This window comes from Salminus brasiliensis, chromosome 19 (assembly GCF_030463535.1).
Source record: "Salminus brasiliensis chromosome 19, fSalBra1.hap2, whole genome shotgun sequence".
Lineage (NCBI taxonomy): Eukaryota > Metazoa > Chordata > Actinopteri > Characiformes > Bryconidae > Salminus > Salminus brasiliensis.
In genome coordinates, this window is record NC_132896.1 from 24,995,934 (window position 1) to 25,011,624 (window position 15,691).

The 15,691-nt window shown below is 40.3% G+C and overlaps 2 protein-coding genes across 2 annotated transcripts; both read left to right on the forward strand.

The window, feature by feature from the left end:
- Positions 1 to 1,707: 1,707 nt before the first annotated feature.
- On the forward strand, positions 1,708 to 4,273 carry LOC140540555 (solute carrier family 25 member 53-like). The gene is made up of 2 exons (XM_072662901.1): positions 1,708 to 1,960; positions 2,222 to 4,273. Exon 2 carries the CDS (start codon positions 2,235 to 2,237, stop codon positions 3,117 to 3,119), a length of 885 nt encoding a protein of 294 aa, XP_072519002.1. The 5' UTR covers positions 1,708 to 1,960; positions 2,222 to 2,234; the 3' UTR covers positions 3,120 to 4,273.
- A 612-nt stretch (positions 4,274 to 4,885) lies between these two features.
- Positions 4,886 to 11,038, forward strand: tmsb1 (thymosin beta 1). The gene is made up of 3 exons (XM_072662902.1): positions 4,886 to 4,995; positions 7,341 to 7,450; positions 10,525 to 11,038. Exons 2-3 carry the CDS (start codon positions 7,351 to 7,353, stop codon positions 10,563 to 10,565), a joined length of 141 nt encoding a protein of 46 aa, XP_072519003.1. The 5' UTR covers positions 4,886 to 4,995; positions 7,341 to 7,350; the 3' UTR covers positions 10,566 to 11,038.
- The last annotated feature ends 4,653 nt before the right edge of the window (positions 11,039 to 15,691 follow it).

Sequence of the window (15,691 nt, forward strand, 5' to 3'; positions counted from 1 at the left end):
TGCTGTTGGATATACAATGTACCAGTATTTCAGCTATTATTAGTTGGACTTGGTTAGTCAGGAAACTACTTTATTCTTTAAAATAGACACCAGATGGTTGCCCTCTCACTACCAAGCATGGAACAGTGAGATAAACTCTGAATGAACTCAACAAATATATTACAACTTCTCCAGGTTTACCTAACATTACCTTGTCTTATTTTCAAGTACAGCCATACAGCTGCAAAAAGAGAACTCTTGGGAATTCTGTATGGATTACTAATGGAATGTGGTCTGATCATCATCCAATCATAGACGAATACAATCTAACTACACTAATACCACACAGTTGTACAGTTCATGTCCTTCACTGATCAAAATTAATTAACATCCACAGTGCCGGCTAGAAAAAGTAAGTGAACCTCTGAGTGAAGGACTTCTACAAGAGTTAATAGGTAAGCTCTGTTTTGATTGAATAAATGTAATTGGTGTGGGTTTCACACATGCTTTGCATTAAATAAAGACACACAAAGCCTGATTGCTGCTATTTATTTTCAAGAAAGATTGATAATGTGAACATTGCTTTGAGGCAACAGCTTTGACTCCATATACCTGGTCCTTATACCTTATACCTGGTCTTTTTATGCATCTTAAATATCAGGATTATATCTGCATAAGGCCAAACAAATTGTGATGCCAAACCAAATCCAAGTGTAAACACACCCAAGATCCATTTAAACCAGAGACAAATCCCTTCACTCAAACCACTTCAGGAGTTGATCAGAGATGCATTTGAACCACATGTTATAAAAGTGACTCATTCAGCAACCAAAGCTCCTCCCAGTACAACCAAAACACCAGTAATAATCGCTGTGCTGCAGTCAGATTGACTAATCGGAGATGCAATTTACTATGAAGTGTAAATGCATGTGGATAAAATCTTATCAGGATACAATCCAGATACTACAAGACAACGCCCTGATGAGGGCTGTGAATGCAAGGCATGCTGGAAATATTGATAAACTAAAACACATTTTTAGGGAGGAATGGTCCAAAAGTCATTATCCATGTTGTGTACATCTTATTTGCAGCTACAGAAAACATTTGGAGGAGGTGAAAGAGCAAGAGCAAGTGAAAGAGAAGATAATCAGACGGAAATTGCAGGGTCACTTTACAGAAATCGTTGGTTTAATTAGTGCAACGAAAGGTGAGGCGTATAACGGAATGACCAAATAGAAATGTGTGTAAAATCTAATGTAATCTAATCTAAATCTAGTGTTTTAATTGATATTTGAGACCACCAGGCAAGTCCCTTAAGAAGTGATGCTGGAAGGGCACACTGCCACAGAGAAGGCCGGTAAGAAAGGTACATGGGTTTAAATCTCTTTCTTTCTCTTAATGTAAATATATATATATATATATATATATATATATATATATATATATATATATATATATATATATATATATATTGTATATAAAACAACCCTGCAAACTGTATTTCATTTGGTTTGATGGGGCCAGTGATTTAACACATTTGCTTTAGGCTAGGATTGGCTAGTGGCTTTCAGGGAAAACGCTTGTCAGTAAGATAGGAACCTCTAGCCAATCCTAAAGCAAATACGGTGTGATCAACTAGCCAATCTTAATCGAGAGGGCGGGTTTTGAGGGGTTTGCCCATATTGGTCGATGCAGTAACGGCAGCGTCAGAGCGAGGCTGAAGAGAATCACAACACCGGTACATCCAAGATGGGCGAGTAGGGAAGTGAAAGAGAAGATAATCAGACGGAAATTGCAGGGTCACTTTACAGAAATCGTTGGTTTAATTTGTGCGACGAAAAGTGAGGCGTATAACGGAATGACCAAATAGAAATGTGCGTAAAATCTAATGTGTTTTAATTGATATTTGAGACCACCAGGCAAGTCCCTTAAGAAGTGATGCTGGAAGGGCACACTGCCACAGAGAAGGACGGAAGGAAAGGTACATGGGTTTAAATCTCTTTCTTTTTCTTTATATAAATATAAATCTATAATGCATTTGGTTTGATGGGCCAGTGATTTAACATATTTGCTTTAGAAATAATCAAAATATCCAGCAAAAGGTTTTTAGTTTCCTGTGATCAGGTATGCATGGGTTGTGTGTGTTCTTGTTTGTTGAACCATCCTCATGAACCATCCTCATGAATCATTTAACCACATACTGAACAGACACTTATTTTAATCATCTTTCCTTGTGAACCAGTGAGGGAAGAGAGATGGGGCGGAGTCCTGCAGACACTAATAGAGAGCAGGGTCGAAAGGATGCGGACCCTGCATCCTGGTTCCGCAGCTACATGCATGGTGGGACGTCCAGCCTCATCTCCACTCTGACCACAGTGGTGACTTTCCCCATCTACAAGACGGTGTTCCGTCAGCAGCTGCACAGCACCATGGTCCGTGAGGCGGTGGCCCAGCTGAACAAGGAAGGGCCATTGAAGTTGTACCGAGGTGTGGCACCACCCCTGCTGATGAGGACCCTCAATGGAACCCTCCTTTTTGGCCTTCAGGATACCTTCCTGCAACATCTGTCCTGGGCTAACCCGACCTTGCCTGGGAGGGTCCTTCCTGCCTTGGCCGGGCTTGGGACAGGTGTGGTTGAGGCTCTGATTTTTACCCCCTTCGAGCGTGTGCAGAACATACTGCAAAACAGCAACAATGACCGCAGTCTGCCCACCCTCAGGAGCATCCTGGTCCGGCTAAGGTCTGAAACCTTGGCTTATGGCTATTACCGATCCTTTCTGCCCATACTCGCCCGTAATGCCTTAGGGAACAGCCTTTACTTTGGTCTGAAGGATCCCATGTCCAGTGCCTTAAGGGAGCAGGGCCTTTCCCCCGTAGCATCCTCCTTTTTCTCAGGTGTGGCCAACTCCATGGTGATTAGTCTGACCCTGTACCCTCTGTCTGTGCTGGTGGCCAACATGCAGGCCCAGGTTGGAGGAGAGAAGCTGGGGCTATGGTCCAGTGGCCAGAGGCTGTGGAGTGCCAGGCAGCGACGGCTGACCCTACTATACCGCGGAGGCTCGCTGGTCATTCTCCGCTCCTGCATTACCTGGGGCATCACCACTGCCATATATGACCAGCTGGCAAGACGACCAAACTGATGGTAACGCTCCTCAACAGTAATGTTATCTGGGTTCAGGGATCAACCTGTGTTGTTGTATACCAAGTAATATATTTTTTTTTTTTGCAAATGAGTACTGCCCATTTATATTGCTAAAAACTTGACTAATACATCTGTATCACTGTAAAATGCATCACTAAATTGTGATGCCTTTGTGAGTATCATCACAAAAATCATTTTCTCAAGAACTAATCATCAGAAATGTACACCCTTGGAAAATATGGTTTACTGTATTGTTACATGTTTGTACTTCAGGTTAAGGAATACACTCAGGTGTGGAGTATTGGGTATTTGTCTTTTTTTGTTATGTGAAATAAATATGCATGGATGACAAGGTACTATAATATGGTATTAATAGCCTTAACGGGATTAGTCGAAATGTCTACTATTGCTCCCTTTACCTCAAACATAGTTGAACAGCCTAGGACATGTTTGGTGTGTTAAAGTCTACTGCTTTAGTTTTGCACTGGAGCTACAAGGCTAATGTAGCTAAAACACTTGTCATTAGTTTTAGCCATAGACCTCTTGTATCTCCAGTGCAAAACTAAAGATGTAAACATTAGAAACCAAACACAACTTGGCTGGTAAGCTTCATTTGCAGTAAAGGGGAAAGTGTGTATGTTTTTGGTAAGTTTCATTTGTGGCTTTAACATTTTACAGTTTATCGGTAGTGGCTTCCAGTGGACATCAGACAATACCTCTATATCTACCACTGTTCAGTAACTATATGAGTACCTCAGACTTCATCAGCGGACAAATGCAGTATAAATATCCTAGGTCATATGAATGCAGATATATGTGGATATGTGATGATGAAGCTTTGATTATGTTATAATGTTAAACAGAGAAGAACAGAAGAGAACGGCATGTATCTGTACCGTTCTGTATTGTACTGTGTGGCCATTTCATGGTGAATGAACCAAATAGAAATGGTCCATAAAGCTTTCTTTTTTACATTAACTTACATTAAAAAGTTACTAACACTTCTCCTCTATAGTTACAAATTTGGAGATACATTTTCTGACAGTGACAGTATGCCTTATGACTGATACCCTTATAGTGAAGAGTAACATAGCTTAATTGTTTTCATATGACTTTTAATATTATTAATATCTACTAACCCATTTTGATGCCCTGTACTATTAACTTCTGTTCTTATTGTGATATGTGTTATATGTATTTGTATTCTCATCCAATGCAGAATTCCATCATTTTATTTCCACTTGTTCTTGTTATTTTGCTATAGTTTGTTATTTTACATGGTTATTTATTTTACACAGTTTATGTGTTATGGTGCTCTGAGAATAAATAAATAGAACATTTTAAAATTATTATTATTATTATTATTGTTATTATTATTATTGTTGTTGTTGTTGTTGTTGTCTTTATCATATTACCACAGACAAAACGAAACCCCAGTATAGGGGGTATATAGGGATATAGGTACAGTAGCTCGCCGCATGGTGGTGCTGTTGCTCCGCCGCAATTCACCTGATCCGTCCTCCTAAAATTATAAAAGCACCAAAGCTGTTTCTTACATTTTTCTAGACTGATTATGGACTTTTTGTTTACAGTCTGTCTCAGTTGACCGAAACTCCTTCTCCTCCACCGTGCTGCAGGTACAGTACAAATGGAGGGTTCCTCTTATAGTAGTCCTGCAGTAACAAGAGGAACAGCGAGCTTCCCCAATGATCAACTCGGGGGCTTTAGGAGGACCAATGAGAGCGAGCCGCCCTCCTCCATGTTAGCGCGAGCAGGGCGTGATTTACTATTTAAACCGGCCGTCTTCCGCTGATTACACCACGGCTCCATAAAAAACGCACTTCGGGAAGGACTCACGGCGAGCACAGTACCAGGTAAGGCAGGTCGACCAAACCCCTAGCTAAATTCCTCTGCAGGTAACTTACATGCAGCTACCAGAGCCTTCTGCTGCTGCACCTTTCTTTTTTCTCAGACAGACTGGGGTACTGTGTAGTGGGAGAGTGATGGTAGGTAGGTTAGCTACCGCTATGCAGGTGCCCTGCCCAGTAGATTTACCTTAGGAGGAACATCTTCTGCATGTGTATATAACCCCAAACCTGCTTGGGAGGTGGCTGTGAGGACTGGTTTAGCTCCCAGCTGTGACGCCTGAAACTGTTAGTGGGCTAGTCTGTTAAAAATCACGTAAACTAAGACTAAACTGTGCCAGCTCGTTGGAAACTGAAAGCCAAAAAACTGGGCAGCATTCCTCTGTGCAGACTGGTACCAGTGCAGTTCCACCAGGCTCTGTTTTCAGTGCAATCTTTAACAGATCTGCTCTTCGTTTTAATGCATACATCTTCCTTCCACACTGGCAAAACTGCTTCTTTAAATGTGCTTTAAATGTATGTATTTCACACACACACACACACGCACGTGCATTTGTAACAAACATTGTAATGCATGCTTCATTAAGTGTATTATAAGTGTATTACCTCCTGTAAGCCAGTTTACCCTGATCTTTTTACTACAGGTAATTTGTCAGTGCCACCGTGCTGAGACTACAGGTCAGGTCTACGAAGGGAAGTGTTAACTAACTGCTCTGTGCTGTTAGGGTGGGGTGAGGCAGTGAGCTTTTTGGATGAATCAACACCTTGTATGTGCACTAAATACCTTACATGCTTCTTTAACAGGTCAGCCAATAGTAAGACCACTCAGTTACGGTGAGGATTGACAAATAGATTTCTTATTGGACTTATCTGTGCTTCAAAAGTACACTTGATCCATTGTGTTTGTCTCCACCTGCTCCACACCCAGCTCAGCTTGTGCAAGGGCACCTGCAGATAAGGAACTATTAGCGCTGTTGGGCTTTTCTTCCTGAAGAGTAAGATTAGAAAGATTGCATTTGCATCTAGCTGGCACACTGGTCCTGTTCAGCAGCACATCTGCATACAACAACAGAGGCCCTTTTGTGCAGGACCGTTGATGCGGAAGCAATATAGCCATGGAGTGTTGACTAGAAGTGGATGGAAAATGCCTAACACGGTTCAGTCATTTGACACATCAGGATCGAGACTGTGGACTGTGGTTTCGATGTGTCCCTGAGGATCATTTGAGAACCACTGTACTAATCAATAAGTCCCTTAATAATCATCACTCCTCCGGCCTTTCAGGTGAATTGTCATGGCCTGTGTTATGAGTGCATTGGCCATCCTCAGGAATTTCCACTAATCACTGATCTACACTTTATATAATCTTGATGAATCAGGTGCAGTTAGTTAACAATCCAGGCCTCAATTCAACAGTTACTTACAACTTTTATACAAAACTTTCACCATTTAGTCACAGTTGTCTAGATCTTCTAAGTTCTAGGGATGCACTGATATGAAAAGGCTGTTTATCTACATATCTGCCAAAACATGAACGCTTATAAAAGGCAGAAACTGGGACTGGTCAGCATTACAAACTTGTGTAACCTTAACATTTGTATGGTTACAATAGCATTAGCATAAAAAAATGACATGATACTGAACACTGGATAACTCTGCTCTAGCAGGTTACAACAAATGCATAATAAAATATCAGTTTGAAATATCATCCAAATCTACAGTTATTAATCTACCATTTTTAAAAAATGCAATTATAGGCGAACAACCATATGATTCATGTACATCCGTACAAGTACTATGCCACGACTGCAGCAACTGCAGCAACTCCCTTTCTTGTGAAACTTGTGGCGCGAAAGGATTTGGAAACTGTACTTCTGCTTTATTAGTGGGGCTCTTGCTTCAACTGCAGCCATTGACCATTATCTGCAGTCTTTGTCAATGACCCAATGAACCCAAAAACGAGGGGCAAACAATCTGCAAGGCGTCATTTGAATGTTTACATTTAAACTTCACTCCTTTCACTGATAGGAGGGTGTTATGTAATGTCAAGTTCACATTGGTGCTGGGTGGGGCAGCGCTACATGTCCCGACAGTCAGTGGAAAAGAGAGGAGGGGCGTGAAGTAACAGAGAAAAGGTGACTGGGTCTTGGAGGTAATGAAGAATGAAGTTCTCCTTGATCTAATCCGATTTACCACTCCAAATTGTCCTGATTGCATCTGTAGCTTTAACCCCAGAGCTAGCTGAGGAAGAACTGTTTATCCTGAAAACCAACAACCGCTGATCAAGGCCTGATCCTTGGAACTCTGCCACGATTCAATTAAATCCATCTCGCTCTTTCTTTCTCTCCCCCCAGAGCATCCAAAATGAGCGACAACCCAGTCAAACAGGAGGTCCAGAACTTCGACAAGAAGTGTCTAAAGAAGACCAACACGGCGGAGAAGAACACCCTTCCCACTAAGGAGGGTAAGCGAGTTTTGTAGCTTCCCATTGCATTCACCTGTGCCATTGTTCCAGCGTGGGAGCTGTGTCCACACACGCCTTTCTGTGAACTTTGTGGAGGAACACAAACAACAGATCGCAGGAGTAGATACGTGATTCATTTGGCTCGCACAAGACGTACTGAGAGTAAACAGTGGAAATGGCTGTTTGTCCTTGTTTCACCCGGAGCCAATCTGTGCCAAGAAAGCAAATCAGAATATAGAAAGGCATGTCCTTCGATTGTATTGTTGTGGAAGATCCCTCATATTGTTAGCGGCACGTAGCCAGCAGAAGATGTATCGTACAAGATTGTTTCAGACCAACGTTTGATGCTATTCTTGTCGCATGGTGATTATTTAATTCTCGGTAATAGTTCCTGTTAGCCTATTGGCCATATATTGACTTGTAGTTACAGTGTAACCTATTAATACTAGCAGACGCATTCCCAGCCAAAAGGAAGTACCTTAAGCGGAAAGAATTCCACCTGCTTGCAGGTGCCCAACTATTGTCCTCAAGTTTGCACATATGCATGACAGTTGTGATGACGGCAGTGTGGTAAATCTCCCGAGGGTTGCTGACTAACATCAAATGAAAGAGTCGCCTGCAGGAGAACTAACTTCATGACGCAAGCGGCTCTACTCCTCAAGAGTGCAGCGTGACATGTGTGATGTGACGGGGAGGACAACATAATAGTGATGTAGTACGGATGTGTCAATCACCGCTGCTGTGATGGAATTCACTGTAAATGATGCCTGGGCTTTTGAAAGTTAAAAAGCACATCGCCAAAACTTCCATAGGAGTCCATAAGGCTACTGGTAGCACTGTGTGACACAGAAAGTGCATTTTGAGGAGCATTATACCAGTTTTTGTTTGATGCATGGCAGGCTGTATTTATGATATTTGTGGAACAGAAGAATGAATAGAACTTGTCAGAACATCGACCACACTACCAGATTCTCACACAGCAACCAATTATAGAACAATCATTCAACAGACTTTCTGATGAGGTGGATTGAGATTCAGACTTGGTGTGTTGAAATTTTACTTACAATCACACAAGCCTAGGGCTGGCCAAAGTGCCACCAGGAAATTACCCCAACCCAGTTCCTTCACCCTGAACTTCTTGACCATCAGCTCACTATAAATAAGCATTATGCTTTGACCCAAGCGCTTGGGCACTTCTTGGCTTCACGTATAAAGTGTGTGACCAAAGCTGGACCAGAAGATTGACAAGAAATTCTCACGTTTGTGGATTTAGCAAGCTCCCCAACTTTCAACTCAAAGTGTTATATCCGATACTCAGTGTAGGCATGACCGGAAGCAGTGGGGTGACTTGAAGGTCTGCTCAGCTGCGATTAACCAAGCAGCTAACCTAGCAGTAAGCAAGCTATCTACCTCACCTGCCAGACACAGCAAAACTATAAAAGTAAAGATAACAACATGGTTTGCAGAAGGACTGACTGCGTATCATGCAGTCTCTCTTATCATACACAGATGATAACTTCTACTCAGAGGAACTTTTACATTTTAAATGAATTGGTTAATAATGATAAGATAAGGATTAAGCTTATTTAAATAACGGCTGTGGATATCACCCTACCAGTCGGTCAGACACAAACAGTTGCTATCATACAAAACATCCTCATTAATGGATCATTAATAGTGATTAATGGCCCAATAGAAATGCTTCGAAATGACTAATAATAATAATACAAATTTTAACATTGACTTTCATTGATTGTTGAGATGAACATTTTTATAGAATTAAAAATAGATGTGTGTAAGTGGCTAACCTACCATCTGAAACTTACACTAGTAAGTCATTTGCTCATGTCCGAAGAGAGAAAAATGTTAAATGGTCAAGCTGCTTGATGAGTGTCAAAGCCAAAGTTGGATTCAGGGTGCATTCGCATCTTCTTTCATGACCATGTTTGATTCAGGTCAATTGCACCAATGGGGGCAGTGGTAGCTCAGTGGTTAGAGCACCAGGCTATTTATGACAGGGTTGTGGGTTTGATGCCTGGGCTTGACAAGCTACCACTGTTGACTGAGCAGTGCCCTTAACCCTTTCCACTGCCCACCACCCTGAGCACATGTGCTTTGAACCTTTTTTTTTTAGGTTGGTCCATTTTGACAGGTCCATCAAAACCAAAAACCATGGTTCAGTTTGCAGGTTCCTTGTGGGAACATTTTTTTTCGATGGCCCGCACCAAACAAAGGAATACAACATCAGAGCATGCTTTTCTCACTGCACCTCAATGCTGTACTGTGCAGATAATCTGCTTGTTTTAATGTTCTAGTTTTCATTACTCTACTTATTGTGGTAGCCTACATTAAGCATATCTATTATTATGCAACATAAAACATCATAATGGATTATAATATACGTTATTTTCCCATCAAGAGTGTATTTAAGGGATAGATCTGGGTTTTATACAATGATAAACAAATGAAAGTTAATAAAATAAAAAATGAAGGATGTTTTCAGGCAGAAGTGGACGTAAGCCCTTGCCAAATTCCTGACCCATGCACATACACCCACATGTACAATTTGGTGCACTTTCGCCGAGCAGTGAGAAACCAAGCGAGCCAAATGAAATAAATACAGTGTCACATAAAACCAGAAAAGGTGTGGACCTTAGCAAACAAGCTGGGTGTGAAATTGGCCTTAGACAGGCAGAACTATTGTGCTTTCTTTCAATGTAATGGTGATGGAAGTAGAATTAATTCAGCAATCCTGAAAACAGTTCACTTCTTTTCATGTCAGGAGTTTCGTAGATTGAATGAAAGCTCTGAATGGCCTGAACTATTGACTGTTATAGTGATAGTTATGTAACCTATTGTCAAATGTCCTCTTTTACAGAACATGCAACTTCCAAAAGGTTGTCACATGCACTCATCATACTAGTGTTCATTCTGCATCTAGATCCAAACGCCTTTGTTGCCTTGAGCTCTTGTGAATTTTTAGAAAGATTTGGTTGTAGACCTTGTCAACAGTGCCTGTCTCTGTTGTTGCATCACCGTTGTTCTTACACGCGCTTCCCTTTTTTTCTGAACAGATATTGAGCAAGAGAAGAAGGCTACAGAGGCCAAAAAATGAAACCCATCCGCCACGGCTCCTGTGTCCTTCTCTTTCTCTCCCTCTCCCACCCTCCCCCCTCCCCACTTTCTTTACCCTCCTCCATTTTAAGAGATTTCACATGATCACCACCTTTACCTTCTGCATTTCTGAACCCCGTGTTTAAATCATATCACATCTCCCATGGCGCCACGGGCAAGGAGGCGTACCACTGAAGGGGCGGACGAGAGCAGTTGTAAAGCCATGCGTAATTGCAGCTATGGATATTATGAAACTTCTTATCTTGCATTCTTGAGAGTGGAGAAAGACGACATGGGAGCAGTTGAGCAGTCAAGCACAAGCACGATGTGCGTCACTCGTCACTAGCTGAGTAGATCTGCCAACCACGCCCATGTCAGTCTCTGTATCTGGTACCATTCTGGATGAGATGTTCTATAAATGATGTGTAAAATGATATTTTTGTTTTAAAAAAATAAACAATGTTTTAAAACATGTACCTGTGCCTCATTACTTCACATTCATATTATTTGTATCTGCGTGGCGCTACTGTCTAAGAACTGGCCCTATAATTGGGACAATGGGAGTCCAAGAGAGTATAAATGGCTTCTCTCTGTGTCTTTCATGCTAACAATCACTCCCCTCTATCACTCGATGCTAGCCAACACAAGTGTCTTGACATAAGAATATGCAAAATAATCAACAGAAATGGACTAAATTATGGAGAAAAAATCTACTTTTTTGAATTTTCAAAAAGTAGCTAATAATATGAAAACGAAATATTGATGATTTGGCACTTCTTAGTAAATATAACAATTTAAGCAATTTTCTATGCCTTAACCCATTTTAAAGCAAATAAAGGTCTTATCTCCTCTATTGCAGCACGAATACATGCAGTCAGTATAAGGAGGGCTACACCACCAAATACTAACAGAATGTGCTAAAAGTGCAAGCTGTGATATTTCTAAGAAAATGTTGACATCTAAACGACTATATGAGTGAAATCTTGGAACTTTACATAGAAATTAGAATTTTGTAGTATGGGTCCCCCACCTTTAGCTCTACTCACTGCGTGCACTGGGGCCCCATAAACTCCACAAGCTTGTACAAAAGCTTTTGGGTAGCAGATCAAATCCAGATGATCCACCTCATTTTAATTGCCAAAACATTTTAAATCATTCTGTTTCATTCTTCCAAGTTTACATGAATAAATACCAGATTTTGTAGATGCTTACTTGGAACTCACTGTACACTCTTAACAAAACGTGTTCTATATAGTAATGAGGTCTTTCATTCTTAACAATAGCAATATTTGCTGGTGGTATATAAAACAATTTCTTAGATTTAGATTTTTTTAACCTTATTAGAACTTTTTAAAAGGTGTTGTAAAGAACCATTTATCCAAATTGTTGAATTGAATCATTTACATATTCAGATGATTCTCCTAATCCTTTTTCTTTATAGAATCATTGCATTTACTAAAAATCCTTTAGAATTGAGGGGTGTGTAGAAAATGAATGCAGTTCTATCTTTCAGTTTCTTGATGATCAGTGAGGTAAATTTAATCCTTTACTTCTCCCATTGTGTAAATGTGCTGGTTGGTGCATTGCAATGTCTGTACATTTTAGAGCTGTAGGGCAGACAGGTGAAAATTCGACTTCATTTTGTGTGTCCTTAACTCACACTGCGGAAAAGGTTGATAAGACTGAGGCCTGTGCTTTGCACTCCTTCTCTTCCTGTCAGATTCTATACTAGGGTTATTAAAAGAGGTGGCTTGAGCCAAAGGGTGTGGTTAGAGTAAACTTTCACACCGAAAGCCTGACGTTTCCCAGCTTACAAGAGCTTTCTGGATAGGGGTTAAACCCAGCGTTGAATTAGGCACAAATGATTTAAAAAATAATAATAAATTCAACAACCTCAAAAATATATATTTAATGTTGGTTTATAGGCTAAAAACTTGTTCTGTTAAACCATTGAAACATATTATTCTTAAGACCTGGAACTGAATTAGGAACCATCCTGAACTAATAAGTGACTACTATGAAAACAGTATGCAAAACATTGGTTCACATTTACATGTTTTAGCTGAAGTGTAGTCCAAAGTCTAAAGTTTGATACTTTACGTTTTATAATAATAATAATAGTTTACACCCCTCCAACCCCCCATATCTATGCCTAGGTGTAACTATTAGTGACAATACTGTTTTGGGAATAATGCCAGCATATTAAATCCCTTTGTGGTGATATCATCACTCTTCCTTTCGGCTGTTTAAACTATATTTCAATACATACTTTTAACAATAGTTTGGAAAATAAAAGTTGAATCATTATGTAAACAAAACCTGCTCCTCATACCAAGCAAAACACTGCGAGGGACACAGCTGAGCAATGCAAAATGTACTTTGAGTATCAGCCAATAGCTGTTTTATGTAAACCAAACATTTGATTGTATTTTTTCTTACTTCACTGAAAAGTAACAGGAAGAAAAGTCAGGGCAAGACCTCTTCAAACTTACGCAAAGTTCATGTCTAAAGCTTAGACTGCTACAGCAAAATTATTCTACTGCAAAGATATTGCAAATTGTTCTTTCTGAAGGTGTCGAAGTTGACACACCTAGACAGCGACAAGTCTTTGCATGCAAAAATGATAGCCTTTGACATTCCCACACAGTAAAGACCTCTGTGTGCCTGCTCGAATAGTCTGGAGTTGCTTAAGTTGTTATATCAACTAGAATATGTCAGTGCATATTAGAGCATTTGGCATAGCCTGGAGGGAGCTGATGAAGATCATTCTGTAGGGAGACTAGCAAATAAACATGCACACACACACAAAAATACATCTGTGGGTGATGAAGAACGTATCCGGAGTGTTGTACCAACCAAGAATGTTTCGGAACAGTTGACTTGCTCAGGCATGATTGCAGTTAAGCATGTTTTTGCATGTAGGAAGAGTCTACAGAAATGCATTCTGAAGTGGTTTGATTTCAAGGAGGGAAGAAACTGTAAGACACGTTTAGTAAAGAGTAGCATTTATACAAATGTTTGAGAACCAAGGAGATTTGAAGGGTAATGGTTGAGATGCGATTTGGTGTAACATACTGCACTTGGAACTTGGCTTCCGCATTAGACCCATCCATGCATTGAACACACACACACACACACACACACACACACACACGCAGTGATCGTAAGCCTTGCTCAAGGGCCCAACAATGGCAGCCTGGGTATCAAACCCACAACCATGTCATCAATAGTCCGGAGCCCTAACCGCTGAGCCGCTGAACAGTGATGATTACAGGAGCACAATTCCTTTGTTTAGCAATTTGCTATCCAAATCAGGACTGTGTTCTGAATCTATATGTGTATAATGGGGCCCAAAGCATTGTGGACTATTTTTCCTTACAATGAGCTGCATGTACCCTTCCACCATCAATGTATTTGATCGCTAAGGCCTCACTAGTGGCCTCAGTGGCCATGGCTGTAGATAGTGTGGATCCACCTGTGTGATTTGAACATTTGGAATTGTTGAGAATTTCCAACCAAACTCTCTATGCGTTTGTTCACATCTTAATCGGCCCAGTGGCATAGACATGTATTAATAAATGTAGCTTATCCTAGCTGTAGCATATCTCCAAGAAGACAAAAACCTTGTTAACTGTCAATAGTCAATGTAAAAAGATTTTATTCAGGCATTTGGGGGAGAACATTCAGCTTTGAACATGACACAGCAGGCAGCTTTAATTCTACTGGTCCATCAAACCTGTCTGCTAATTGCTCTTCCCACAACATACAGTGCATCCCTCAAATTCTGCCTAAACAGTACTGTGACTGCAGTTTGTGTTAATCAACCTAAATTAGCCTCTCATACTGGGGGCAGGTGGCTGCCCTGCTTGTAAGGAACTACTCTCAAAATACACTACCTCCCTGTTATCATTACTCACTAAAAACAGAACTTCAATGTTTTGCTTTTCCATCCGTGCTTCTGATCACTTAACCATTGTGTTACACAATCTCAGTATAACATTTATTCTATCAAATGCAGAATTTTGCGACATTGTGAATAAACTTGGCTGCACCCAAAAGGCTAAAGGTACTTTCTTCTTGGAGTTTTCTGTTTCACCTCAAATAGTGCAGAAGTTACGAAATGTCCCTGCGGCACCATTTTAAGGTGGATCTTTAGCTTTGTGCCCTGAGGTTTGTGCACAGTTACATTTCCATTTAAATCAATCTTTTTTTTTTTTTTATTCTTTAAAGCAATATTTTATAGCACTTTTGACAAAAAGTCACAGTACCACCACATAAGACTGACTGTTATGCTTAGGCGTACTAATATAGTCATAGCAGTGGTGATAATTAGATAATTATGGTGGCTGGTTATTATTATTATTATTATTATTAGTATTACAACAACAAATCAGCAATTTCAAAATAAAATGTCACCACTTTATTAAACTGTTAAATAAAACATAAAAACACCACAGGATCTATGATCTGATCTTGCCTGCACAGTACAGTACAGTCTGCTGATTCCTGTTCTGAAGATGCCACAGATTCGAAGCTGTATAAAGGTCACATTCTAGAACTGGAGCTGCACACGTGCTCAAAGAACTAGGTGGACGGTTACAGATGGCCAGAACCTACTTTGCAAAAGGTTTAAAATTACAATTTTATCCATATTTTCATTACTAAAATGACTCAAGTTAAAAATGTCTCAGACGATGTGGTGTAATAGGTTTTAGGGAAGTCGCTTTTAGAGTCAGTAAATGCTTCAGACGCCTGTTTCCTATCACAACCACTGTGAACAGTTCTGACTCTGCCCCTGTTTAGAATTCCACACCAAACTCTCTATGCGTTTGTTCACATCTTAATCGGCCCAGTGGCATAGACATGTATTAATAAATGTAGCTTATCCTAGCTGTAGCATATCTCCAAGAAGATAAAAACCTTGTTAACTGTCAATAGTCAATGTAAAAAGATTTTATTCAGGCAGTCATTTTGGAGCATTTCTATTGGTCGATTCAACATGGACACTGGAACAGCTGCCAGATTCACATTATTTCAAAAAGTCCTGGTAAACATGAAGATACAGGGAATTTTCCAACAACAAAAGTGGCAGCATGCAGAGTGACTGCATCTTGAAACTTTGGCCTT

Excerpts from the sequence above, each read along its gene's own strand:
- LOC140540555 (XM_072662901.1), top strand. The coding sequence starts at position 2,235 with ATGGGGCGGAGTCCTGCAGACACTAATAGAGAGCAGGGTCGAAAGGAT.
- tmsb1 (XM_072662902.1), top strand. The coding sequence starts at position 7,351 with ATGAGCGACAACCCAGTCAAACAGGAGGTCCAGAACTTCGACAAGAAG. Across the intron at positions 7,451-10,524 it reads CACCCTTCCCACTAAGGAGG|ATATTGAGCAAGAGAAGAAG; the intron begins GTAAGCGAGTTT and ends TTTTCTGAACAG.